Raw genomic sequence first — 13,996 nt, forward strand, 5'->3', positions numbered from 1 at the left:
TATTTTCTTTGTCCTGAACTAATACAACAAATTCATTCATATGTATTTTAAAAGTAACTATATAAAGTATAATCCTCAATGTACTTTCTTTTACAATGTTCCCATTCCCATTAACAAAATTCTACCATTGCTGCTTTCATTGCCCCTCTGTTGATTTTATTGGCTGAGCTACTTTCTTCAGGTATGATGTGTAAGTATTTTCATTTTTAAATGCTTTTTTTTTTTGTAGGATTGTTAAACAATAAAATTATCATAAACATGTTATTTTTAGACAGAAATAATCAGAGAATAGAATATTCATATCTCACAGAAAATATATATCTTGTCAATTATTCCAAAAACTATAATTCAGTTTAGTGCACTTGGATCCATGTTTAGGAAAAAATACCAACATACTATCGATTAAGATGAAAGGTCATCATCTAACTGTGCCTAATGGTCAAATAGACCATGCATTTATAGGGCATGCAGTGCAAGAGAAAACAGATGACTCAATCTGCTGCTTCACAACAAAACAGAACATCCTCTACTGGTCACAGCATGCAAAACTTCATGGACAGGGAGTGAGGGCTGCAGGCAGGCCAAGACCCAGCCTGTCTTGGCTTACTTGTTCCCTCCTGGAAGTACTCAGTAAAGAGTGACATTTCACTTAGTATCACAGAGTAGCATTTTTTGGTTGGCACAACTCTCTTCAGTCCAGCAGAACCGTGCTGTTATTGTTATTTGTTTGTGATAAGAAGTTTGTTTACAAGTCCAGTAGTTGTTTGCACAAGAAGAGGCTATCTAGCAATCTACTGTCACAAGCTTTTAATAATGAATGGGAATGAAAGAATAGAGGGATGAAAATTCTCTCTATATATTATGCAGTCACATAACTGAAAGGTACTCCAGATTTGCAACGGAATAACATTACAAGACCATGCAGAAACAATTTGAAGATTTAGTTGGCACTCAAAGAGCACAAAATTACAAAAATTGACAGACAGGAGTCACTGTCCTATACATCAAGAAGCACTATGTGCTAAATTTGCAGGCATGGAGCATATGAAGAAATTGGTGGTATGAATACTAAAATTTCTTCAGTTGCACACTTTATTACACTATCAGTTGCAACAGTTTTCAATGGAACTATACAAAGAGTATGGAGGCTTTACATATTACTGCAAAGCACTCTGGTTAAGTCTTGGGACATGCCTGGAATGATTTTCTGATTTAAAACTCACTATTGCTGCATTTATGAAGCAAAAATAAGTGTGGAACAAAAATTAGAAAGTCTGGAATGAATTCCAAGCCTCACATTTTATGACTGCAGACTGCCCACAGTAAGACACTGCAAGATGAGAAACAACTTCTTTCTGATTTGATAGGAATGCATTTAAAAAGAATATCATGTTGTAGAAGGGACACTTTCTGACAAACACAATCCAGTTGCCTAAGCTCATTGGCATAAAAGAAAAAGCAAGGTTTGAAGAATTCATTGTGTCCTAGAAAGACTTACAAAAATAGTTTCTTAATTGTTTTGAGGGCACTGCAAATCTTATATCTGTTTTCGAGCTATTTTTGAGACCAATTGCCACTGCAGTTGAAAGCATCCCAGCACCCCAGTGCATGTTCCGATGTAACTGATTGGTCTGCAAGGTAATTTCAACCTTAAAGACAAATCTCTTTAACATTGAAACTGTGCCAAATGTCTACAGTACCTTCCTCAGATAGTTTACATGTCTCCATAATGAAGTTGCCACAGTGCTTCAATGTTTTGACCAACATGTGCATGTGAAAGACATTTTCTTGGTTAAAAATAATAATAATAATAATAAGTCATGATTACATGGCACCCTGAGTGTGAAAATCTGAGAACTTGTCTGCTGACAGCCTGTACCAGATAAAAATTATACATCTTCAGCACACCATAAGAAATTCAGTAAATACTGAAATCGTGAAACATAAAGCTAAGCCAATGTAAATGCATTGCCATTTAAATGTGGCATGTTTGCAGTTTCCTCCGCCGCACACTCAGACAGTATGGTGTGGTGTTGGGGGAAGTGTGCCAGTCAGGCTGAGTGCTGTGACACTCATGCTAGGGCATGGCACTGAGCCAAATTCTTTGTTGAGCCTGCCCTACAATACAGTCTTCCTTCCCTTGACCCTCCAAGTCTTAATTCATATGATGTTGCATTCTACAGCTGATGGTTCAGGATGTAGACACATAGTTGATGACATATGGAAGTTTGGGTCTGGCTGTGAGTTGTGCCTGGATAGTCAAATTGTAAGGTGACCACTCATGATAAGCAAGAAATCCAGGTTCAAGTCCCAGTCCAGCACAAATTTTCATTGTCATCATTCCATTCTACAGCTGATGGTAGTTCTTATTCACAATTGCTAATTTATTTGATGTGTAATACTAATTGATATCCTCCACCAGGCTTTACCCCTTCTTACTTTCCTTATCACTATTTTTCTACTAATCACTAGCTCAGCCACTGTGATTGTTCTTAATCTCTTCCCCTCTTTCTCTATATCTAGATCCTTCATCTTCCCCCAGTAACTTTTTCCCCCGGTTTTCTCCCAGTAGTCCTCTGCTCTTTAACTTTGCAGAGGCCCTCTGTATAGATGGCTGCCACCTCTCCTTAATCCACCTTCATGTTCAGCTGCTGCAGAGACTTTCATTAATCCTTTTCATCCTCTTCATCACTCTTCTCTACCATTTTCCTTTATCCTATCCTAATCAAGATTGATTTTTGTAACAAACAGTGCTCTCTCTCTCGTTTTGTAACTGGGTAGCGATCCATCTTTATATAAAAATTATATTCCAAACTATACTAAAAATCACTTTTACTCCAATTGCTATAAATGGAAGTACAATACACTTTGAGTTATGTGTACATTCCTTGTAAAAGAATATGCTGATTTTTTGGAGACCATATTTCATTTGACACTTCATCATGTCCCTGCAGAACTGCAAATAGCACTGAACATCTTACAGAAATATTGGGATGAATGATCACGGAAGCATAACTGTTGAAAAAAGCACATGAATTACAATGAGTGTGCTTATAGCAGAAGAGCTGTAGTAATTCCTAGTTTTCTGTAAATGCATATAAATTTTACATACTTTGCAGCCTGTTTAATTTATAATCCATTCCATATAAACAATAAATCATTTTTTATTTTTGCTTTTGCTTATGGGAGGTCTATATGTGTGTTCATATTAAAAAAAATAGATATTAGCTATAAGCGCTACTTAAAATTGTTTTATTTACCCACTTTCATGGTGTCTGTTAAATTTGTTTTTATCCACAACTTATACCAGGTAAACATTGTTACTTTATGTATATGGAATATTTGTTATTGCTGAATATGTTCCATTCAGTTGAGGCAGTTCTATCACACACAAGTAGAGCTGTATAGTTTCACACAGCCAAAAGCGACAACCACACAAAAATGCTGACCTGTGGGAGTGATCAGTTTCATCTCATCACAGAACAGTAATCACAAACAACAGATGTCCAGAAGAAAATGCTAATTTGTGGGGGAACTCAGTTTCATCTTATCATGGTCACAGGTAGAAAACTGTCAGAAATAATTATTGATTTCATAAAATGCTTTAGGAGATATTACTCTCATCTGTTACAGAATGTCATAGTTGTCACAAATACAAACAAGAAAATTAAATAAGAGTGAGGATCTGGAAAAAATATTTCAAAATATAAAATTGGACTGTTACTAATGACAATTTGAAATTGATGATTATAGTAGTTCATACAAAAATCATGATAACCTTAAAATAACAAGAATATGATCTGTCAATATGCAGAAAGTTTTTATATTTATTTGCATAAGTGATATTTATGAAGAAAGAATATTTTGCACAAAATGATTCAAGAGGAATGGAAAATAAACAAGCTTGTAAGCTGAATTTCAAGTTAGATTCCAATTAAGTGAGAGAAAGCAAGGGTCAGAATCAAAGACAAACAAATCTGTCAATATGACAGAGAGAACAGAATGCATAGTGCAGCAATTATTTGTAAGTAACCACCCAGCCACTCCACCCCTGCCTTCTACCCCCAAAACCCCATCATCATCAACATCTATTAATCACCTCCAACTGGCCAGGTGCCATATAAGAGTGCTTTCCATCTTTTTATCTGTCCAGGTGCAGTTCTTCCCTCGTGGCTGTGTAACAGTCACTCCTTTTATTTCCACGTCTGATTCCCTTTAATGATCCACTGTTCCCTGGGTTGGCCTCTATGTCTTTTGCCTTCAAGTTCCTTTCCAATGCATTTTCTCATTATTCTTGTTTGATCCATACTCTTTACATGGTCAAACCATTTCAACCATGTCATTATTACACTTTTCACATCATAGTGGTTACTTCACTAATGTTTCTCAATGAAGCTTTTCGTTATCATCTTATCTTTTCTTATGTTTTGGAGAAGTGACCTCAGGAAACTCATTTCTGCCATCTGGAGACTACTACTGTCTCTCCTGTTTATGGTATAGGTTTCAAGGGCATATGTATTTATTTGTAAAAAGTATGCTTGATAAAGGATCTGCTTGGCCCTTAAAGGATTTTTATTCTTCCACAGGAGAGTCTATTAGCAATTTCTTTGAAAGACTTGGTGTCTCAAGTTACAATTTAAAAATTCCAAAAGTTGTATTTGGTTCAGAAAAGTAAAGAACATTCAGGATCTGTCTGGGATTAAGCCTGGAAATCAGATAGAAGAAGAATATAATAGTGTGTAATTGACACATCTATAAGAAAATAATAGTTTTTTTAGGGCAGTTAATGGCAATGAGAGCAGATAGACTCAGCAATTGGTAAAGACAATTAGTGAAATGACATGTGACAGAATATCAATTAAGTTGGATGAAATGAGACTCTGAGGCAAAAGACTAAGAGGAAGTCCAAGGAGCAGTTGGCTGAATGGTGTTCAGAGAAAAGGAGAGGACTGGAACTGGGTGGTGACATAATGGTGATGGGAAGGAAGAAGAAAATTGAAAAGTTTCTGTGCAAAGTGGCTGAAAACAGTTCCTGGTGATAATGAAAGGAAATAAAATGATAAGCAGCATAAGAAATTAAAATATGAGTAAAAGTGGCCTGCAGTGCTTTTGATAAACTAAATAGGAATTTCAAAATGAAGTTTCTGATTTCTGTGGAAAGGAAAGTTTACAACCACTGTTTATCAACACTTTTTACTTATTTTGGCAATCACAGATGGACTTAATATGAAACCATTCAAAAACTGAAAGGCTTGCTCAGTAAACAATGAAGAGATTCATGTTGGCAATTACTAGGTTGTATGAGGAGGGTGGGTGGGAGTAAAAGATGCTTCAAGGAATGGACTTAAGTGGAAAATATAATTAGAGTGCAATGAACATGAAACAGAAATGAGTCACAGTGTAGTGATTCGAGAACTTCTGTGTAAATTCTAGAACCAATCAGCCTTCTAGCGTCTAGAACACATGATATTCTCGATATGAGTGTGGGATGGTAGAAACCTAGCTACTGCGCATCACATGTTTGTGTGTGCAGGTTTTAAATCAGTTGTGGGAAGAAAGTAAACATGGCAGTCGGATGGCACCGACAAGTACCTGTTGGGCAATCCATAGATGTTTTAGTTAGTGTATAAGGAAGAACCATGGAGTTTATAAGCAGTTCTGGGCTTATTGTGTCACTGACTATTGTTATTAAAACAAGAACAGTTGAAAAAGTACTCTTGTAAACTCTTGACGTAACCTTGTTAGAGAAGACTCATTTTATGATTCATGTTAAGAAAGGTCATGGTATCAAAGCCAACTTTCTTTTAACTATAACTCAATTTGTTTCTAACATCTGACTGTACAAGGGACTTGCAGAAAGTTAAGTGAAATTTTTATTGTATATGGAGGTCAAATACACCGTTGGTTGACGAAAAGTAAAGTTTGTATGTCTACTTATTTCATAAGTAGAAAGAGTCTAAAAATTCCTGTAGCTAGCATTATTCAATCGAGAAGGAGTCAAGAGGGTTTCCAGCAGCTGGCTTTTCAGTAAATAAGAGTGGCTGAAAATTCCAAGTAAGTCACCTCATAAAGAAGTGGAAGGTGGTTTGGGAGAATAAGCCGATATAACTGTATTTAAATCAAGGAGAGAAATGGAACACAATACAAATTGTTAAAGGCAGAAGAAGCTACTAAATGAGTATAACTAGGATTGTTTATGAGAGAACATATCAGTGAGAATAAGAAAACTTGTCTTCAGTTATCTCCCAAATAAATAAAACAGGTAAATGTCATACAAAACTCAGCATCTGAGACAAAAATATAAACAATGGCATTGGAATAATCATAAATAGGGACCGATAAGAAATGACACTATTTTTAGTCAACACTTCATCCCTGGCAATGCGTGGTGTATATGAAAATGGCAAGTTGCTCAATGATTCTGATTACAAATCAAACTTGATATTACCTTATAACTGTCTGGGTGTCTTTACAAGTAAAAGGAAAGTAAGATTCTGGCTGATAAAATCTTTAATATTGTATTGTAGGATGAGAAAGTACTGTACGCATGTCTATTGTTCAATTAGTAAATATGTGACATAATTTCTTGGAGTGTAAATGCTTTTTATAACTAGATGAACATGTCTGTAGCGTTCACAAAGGTTTGCTAACTAACATTCTAACCAATATGCCTAGTATCATAGGAGATTCATGCTATGGCAAATCTTCCTCAAGGATGGTTTAATGACTAAAAAAAGAGTAAGTACTCAAAACCTGTTATTACTATAGGAACAGTAAACTGTACCCTGACAAAGAATGGCATACAGCATAATCTCAATGCTTTCCTCTTGTTATATTACCACATCTCACATTCAGCAACAAATTCAGAGATTATAAATGTATTTTGCTTACTAGTGCCCTGGAAATAACTTTGTAGTTTGCCATCTCTTGTTTAAGTTAACCATCTATATTAAAATACAATAATGACTGCGATAAAATATAGAGGAAAGATGCAAATTTCTCTGCAAACTACAGAGACACTATGGAAATCAATGATAAATGTTTTAGAAAAGTTCTGGTAGATTATAAATACTTTAGGAATAAAGGAGACCACTCAGAAAAAAGCAGAAGCATTAGGTTGTTGATAGGCACACACAAAAGAAGGAAAATGTGCTAGCTTTTGGAGTTATCCTTTTATGAACTAGAGCACACAAACCCTCTGACACATACACAAATACTTGCCTATGCCCCACATGGTGCCAGCTATACTGACAAATGCCATTTTGTGGCAGGTGGTCTGGTGGTGGTGGGGGTAGTGTTAGGTGGGGTGGGATGAAGAAGAGGCAGGCAGGAGGAAGGACTGGGGGTGAGTGGCAAGCAACTTGGAGGAAGGCCAGTTTGCCAGCTAGGAATGTAGGAGGGAGAGCTGGCAGGGATAATTGTAGCAGCTGGTGGAAAGTGACACACACAAGACCAGATGAAACTGGAGGGTGCGGGGATGGTGGGTTACCTGAGATTGAGGCCAGGATATTTACAGGAGTGGAGGATGTGTTGTAAGTGCAACTCCCATGTGCATAGTTCAGAGAAGCTTGTGGAGGAGGGAAAGATCCAGATGGGTTGGGTTGTGAAGCAGCCATTGAATTTCAGCATGTTGTGCTCAACTGAATGTTGTGCCACCATGTGGTCAACTTTGTTCTTGACACAAAAGTAAGGCGATGATTGTACATCCTGGTGGGCAGCTGGCTGATAGTCATACCAACATAGAAGACTGTGCTGTGTTTGCAGCAAAGTAGGTCTATGGCATGGCTGGTTTCACAGGTGAGCCGACTCTGATGGAATAAGATAAGCCTGTGACAGCACTACAGTAGGAGGTGCTGGATGGGTGGACTAGGCACATTTTTGTACCTTGTCGGGCACATGGATATGATTCTTGTAGCAAGGGATTGGGAGTAGAAATGGCATAGCAATAGACTATGATGTTGTGCAGGTTGAGTGGGAAGCAGGAAATTACTTTATACAAGATAGGAAGGGATCTTTGATAGGATATCCCTAATTTCGTGTCAGGATGAGTGATAATCAAAACCTTGGCAAAAGACATGGTTTAGTTATTCCAGGTCAGGATGATATTGAGTGAAACGGTGGGTGCTCATTAGTAGATGATACTTGGTGGTGGTGGGAGAATATCAAGGGGTATATGAGGATATAGCAAGGAAATCTGTGGGAAGTATTGCCTGTCTGTGAAGGCCTTTATGAAGCCTTCAGCTTCCTACCCATGATCTTTCCCACCCCTTCTAAAGTAGTGTCCCGTCACCCACTCATCTTATGCAACATCCTAGTCCATCCCTATGCCACTCCCACACCCAGCCCCTTGCCACAAGGATCATATCCCTGTTACAGACCACACGGTGCAAGACCTACCCATTCCACCATACACTATTCCTGTCACAGATTTATCCTACCCCATCAGAGTCTGGGTCATGTGTGAATGTAGCCACAACCAGTAGTCTGCAAGGATAAAAGGCCACAGCCAGACTGTTGTGTCAAGAACACAGTCGACCAGCTGGTGGCACAGCATGCAGCTCAGCACAACATACTCAATTTCAATGGATGCTTCACGACACAACACATCTGGATCCTTCCCTCCACCAACAGCTTCTCTGAACTACACATAAGGGAATTACCCTTACAACACACCCTTCACTCCCACAAACATCCTGGCCTCAAAGGCAGGTAACCCAGTTTTCCTGTACCCTTCACTTAACAGTTTAACCTTCCTCTGCCCTGTCATCCGCTCTGAATTCATATCCCCATGTCACCTTTACAGTGCCACTTCCCACCAGCTGCTACAACAGCATCTGCCACCTCTCCCTCCCACAAGCCTAGTTGGCAAAGCGGCCTCCCTCTAAGCTGTTAGCTACATATCCTTCATCTTTCTTCTTACTTCCGATCTCCCTGTACCCACCACACCCAACACTACCTCACCACCACCAACATACCTGCCACAAATTAGCATTGCCATTGTCAGTTTAGGTGGACCATGCACAGGCTTGTGCATATGCATGCGTGTGTGTGTGTGTGTGTGTGTGTGTGTGTGTGTGTGTGTGTGTACTTTAGCTTACCAGAAGATAGCTCCAAAAGCTAGAAAGTTTTCCTTCTTTTGTCTGTGCCTATAAACAACTCAACAACATCATCAATGATATTTTGTTTTGATCAACTGGTACATGTTGTACAGTAATGTGAGCATCAGCATTATTTTAGGAAAAGTTTTGTTTGTTCTGTTCCTTGAAGCAATCATACCGCATGTGTTTTGTTGAAACTGATAAACTGGATTACAGTGGCATTATAAAATAATTTGTTTTTGATGGCTTAGCATTAACAAAATTTCAGCCAGTCTGAGTGGCAGTTTATAAGGAGCCCCCTAATGACAACATTTATGTGTGTCCTTACTTTTCTGGAAGATGATGTGCATGAAGAATGTCCCAAAATTAAGACCACAGATAAAAAACACTGATAAAATGGAAAGTATGATATTGGCCAGCAAATGATCAAAAGTGTATGAAATAACTGACATCATAGACATATCAGAAGAGTGAGTGTGCTAAATTTTACATGAAGGGTTAACTATGATAAACTGTTGTGTTGCTTTTCTTGGATGCAGACCAAAAGCAGATATGGAAATTAACATCTCTGTAATTTCTTTTTTTCTGTGAATGAATTATGAGTCAAGAAGGAAAATGTTTTACATATAAATAAGAGGTTATTGTGGCTGCAGATGACTATATTATGGACATCCAAGAATTCGTTTCAGGAATGCAGTGTACTGGCTGTAAAAATGTTCAGTGAAATACTTTTATGTAAAAGAAGACTACATGGAAAAATAAGAGCATTTTTGCCCATAAAATACAGTTTCTCATTGCCAAACAATAACTTGTCACCTTGCCTTCATAAGCCCTTAGTGTATTTTCTGGCTCCTGATTCAGTGCCATATTTTAGTTCTAAAATCTGGCGTTGTTTTAAGAGTGACTTGATATTACAGTAGTATACGAAAAATTAGGAGAACAAAATATGAAACCTGTCTGCATAGCAACATTTAATAAAGAAAGCAACAACAATGAGATGTTCTCATAGACTTTGATTGAATGTCTTTAAAATTATGCTAAAGAACTTGTGAATAGTTTCAAAGTATTTCCCTATAATTTTGTTTGCACCTGTTAAAACTACACAACATTTAATTAACAATGCAGCTAAAAATTATGTACTAATAACACAAAAAAATAAAATAAAAAATGAAAGTTGATATACAAGCTCAAGGAAAAAATGCAAATTATGCTGAAGCTGTTGGCGCAATGTTCAGTATTCTATCATTATACCAAGAAGTGAATGTTTTATTGATTCACGGAGTATGATATCACAACATATAATATTGAAGCTTTAACAACCTGTAGCCTCAAGTTTAGAAATTAGTGGTCCTGACAATATAAACTGTGAAAGGCAGAGAGTAAGTATCCAGTCTTTGATGTACTGAGAGGTAGAAGCAATACCCTGTAACTCAAGATGTGCGGCACATCTTCTTCATGCAAATGTGTGATACATTTGGACACTGTTATTATTCCCTTACATCCTCAGTACTTTTGACATAATACGTCAATTAAAGGTATGGACATAATGCTGATTAATTCAGCAATAAAAATTTACTATGACTTAGCTAACTTTTTGGGTCATATATTTCTGTTATAATTTTTGCACCAACAATTTATTCTGCCCATATTAAAGTTAAAATAATACACATCTCTTAGAAGCTTAATATATTCCCAAAGGGTGTACGCAGTATGTAAATTACATGGTAACTATTATTATGGCTTCAGTTTCACATATAACTTGCAAGTCTTTTCTTTATGTAAGATTGAAGCACACAACACATCTTAAATTTAAGGAAGTTTGTATCTTCAGTCATATTTTGATACAGTCCTTCTCACTGCTGTGTAGGCAGTCCACATAAACACTCTGTAATGTGCTTGGCACATTAAATGTGAACCAGCTATTCCTCTGAACTCTTTAAAAATTCTACGGAGTTTGTTTCAATTCTTATATGAAAAATTATATAAAAATATACATGTATTGATAGCTAGCACAATATGATCAGTACATACAAATGTTTACAAATTGACATTCTAATTCAAATATCAAACAAAACACTGATACCAACTGTGAGAAATCATGATGGAGAAAAGAGGAGTACATTACATACTCCTTTTGACGACATGCTATGCATCCCTTGAATACACTTTCATGTGAATAATCTATTCCAGTTTATTGTCATGAAGTTTCTACCTGACATGTATTTTTGATCTCAAAATATATTATGAAGGAGGTCTTACCAAGTTATGCACAAGGGTCGCCTTGTCCTTTCATTAACACAATCTTGAGATGTGCGATAAATGTGAAGTAGACTCAGAAAGAGTGTATTTATATGTCAACACACTTATGAATGTCTCAAAACAAATATTTTCCATTTATATGTGTACACAGAAGAGTCTAAAATGAATCAGTACACATTGATGTAGTTTTATCACATAACTTCAGTTGTTTATGAGAAATTACATAAAACAAGGTAACACCAGATATTTCAGACATGCTGTGGCAAATGTTACGTATTTATGATACACTTATGTCGGTGCATGCTTTATGGGTTGTACTAATATCATGCATGATTTCACTGCAACAGATTCATGCACGGACTGACAGAGAGGGATTAATAGGTATGTGATTTTTACAGAGGAGGATACAACATGAATCAATATTTTTCACAGGCATATCAGTTAACCTGAGCAAATTATCCAAGAGGAATTTCAGGATAACTGCATTTTCAGTTTTGTTTCAAAATTAACCATGACCTTTGTTGTAATCAAAGCACATGGTTTTCCTTCAAACTAGAAGTGAAGTGTTAGTCTTGAGTTTCTGTTCAACATGTAACTTCAAGCACTGAGCACTAAAAAATATTCACTTTCCAACAATTAAGCATTTGCACCAGTTATTCTTACCTTAAACCCATACTAAACCCTGATACTCTTGAAACTACCACAGAAAAATTCTTGTGGGAGTTCAATATATATTTATCTGTAATACTTGTTTTTTCTTACAAGTCTTTCACCAACTGCAGATCTGAGTTTTAACAGTAAAATTCTCATCTGCATTGGCTATTGTATATTTTTCACTTTCAGTTTTTATTTTAAGCTAGGTCATTCAACACGATATTTCAAGATCAGATATAGGACGCCCCCTTGTTCCAATTGAAAATGGTTGCCCTGGTGCTTCAGGTAGTTCTGTAGTAGGGGGTGCAGTCGGCACTGCATGGGCAGGTGTAACATTTGCATAGGCTAGCGGAGGTTGCTTCACAAGGGCAGCAGCATCCAATGACAGCAATCCTCCTCCTCCCCCAGTCTCAGAAGTGGAACCTGTGAAATTTTCCCCACTACTTGCCGCTGCACCCACACCAGTACTCCCATTAGTCCCGCCACAGCTGACACTGGCACCAACACCACTGGATGCACCTGGAGAGGGTGAAGATGAAGTGCCCGTACCAGAACCAGACCCAGAGCCAGAGTGAGATCCTGAATGAGAACCTGAGTGTGAGCCCTGTTCTCCCAACAACGGCTGTGTTGAACGTGATTCTGGAAGTGCAAAGCTTGTCTCCCAGTCAGAATTGGCCAGTAGTTTATCCACACTGCTAGTGGATGGGGATGATGGCAAATCAGGGGTAGGTCCCGAGATGGGTACCAGATAATCAGCTGCTCGCTGCAGGAGCAGGCAGGAGTTCTCGTGGGCTGGAGGCCGCATCACGGTGATGTCCCGTTCGGCAGAAGGAGGGCGATTGAAAACAGGAAGTGGTGCATTCACGACATCAGGGTCCTACAACAGTAGAATTTTCCATCAGAATTCAGTAGATGGTAGATTCACATGGATGGCATAACTCACATCAGAACTGCTGATGCAAAAACACTGATTTATCAATATTTCAGTAACATTAAATGAAGCAAAATATTGCAGAGGAAACAACAGACACAGATGAAAAGCAGCATTTCCAGTTAACATACTATAAATCAAGGATTTCATCACTCCTTTTCTTTCTCCTCTATACATTAATAGCAAATTATGATAGCTTTCTGTAAAAATAAACAGAAATGTAGATCTTCAATTTAGAGATTGTGTACACGGTGGGTGAAACACTCGAAAAAGCTGGTAAAGGTGTTGCAGGATAAAATTCGATATGCTGCACTGTTTCTGAGTTAATTAGCATTGAAGTTAGTCAATCAGGTCACTGTAGGTGCAAATTCAAGTGGACCACCAGATACAATGAGTGTTAGTTACTCTCATATTGTAGACAATAGCACAGAAGACTGCTCAGCCTTTGGTTCGATCCTTACTACCATTCTGCGTCCAGTTTTTGTTTCATTCTCTGTTTTGGTTGGACAAAGCCAAGCAAAGGACACTGTCTCTGGTGGGCCATTTGAATTCGCATGCACAGCAGCCTGACTGGCTAACTTCAGTGCTGATTACCTCAGAAATGGTGCACTGTATTAATTTTTTTCTTAGCAGTTATTTCTCACCACAGCCTACCCTGCAACATTCCTATTAGCTTTTGAGACCATTTCTCTCCCACCATGTATATGAACAATGCAAAGCAAACTCCAGTGGAATGGTTCCATTGCTCATGTTTTAGTTAGAAAACTAGACTTCATTGGATAAACTGCTTTCACTCTTAAAGAGGAACTAATAGAACCTATACATAAACAAAGATAATATCATATGAATTACTACTAAACATCAGAAATTAAAGTATTAATAACATTAAAATTAAAGAATGAAATACTTCAATGATCAAAAGCAGAATTCCATCTGATCTCAAGAGAGAATTTTTAGCCACTTTTTATAATAATAATAATAAGCATATGATAGCGTATTGTATGTATTAAACCAGGGACCTAGAAATGGAGAGGCTCTGCCTTGCCATAGCCCT

At 37.5% G+C, this 13,996-nt stretch overlaps 1 protein-coding gene across 1 annotated transcript in view; it reads right to left on the reverse strand.

Moving 5' to 3' along the window:
* Positions 1-10,685: 10,685 nt before the first annotated feature.
* Positions 10,686-13,996, reverse strand: part of LOC126479258 (leukocyte tyrosine kinase receptor-like) — a 782,006-nt gene continuing 778,695 nt past the window's right edge. The window contains 1 exon segment of the mRNA XM_050103770.1: positions 10,686-12,888. Coding sequence (XP_049959727.1) covers positions 12,223-12,888 — 666 coding nt within the window. The 3' untranslated portion in view covers positions 10,686-12,222.

This window comes from Schistocerca serialis, chromosome 1, assembly GCF_023864345.2.
Source record: "Schistocerca serialis cubense isolate TAMUIC-IGC-003099 chromosome 1, iqSchSeri2.2, whole genome shotgun sequence".
NCBI classification, from domain to species: Eukaryota; Metazoa; Arthropoda; class Insecta; order Orthoptera; family Acrididae; genus Schistocerca; species Schistocerca serialis.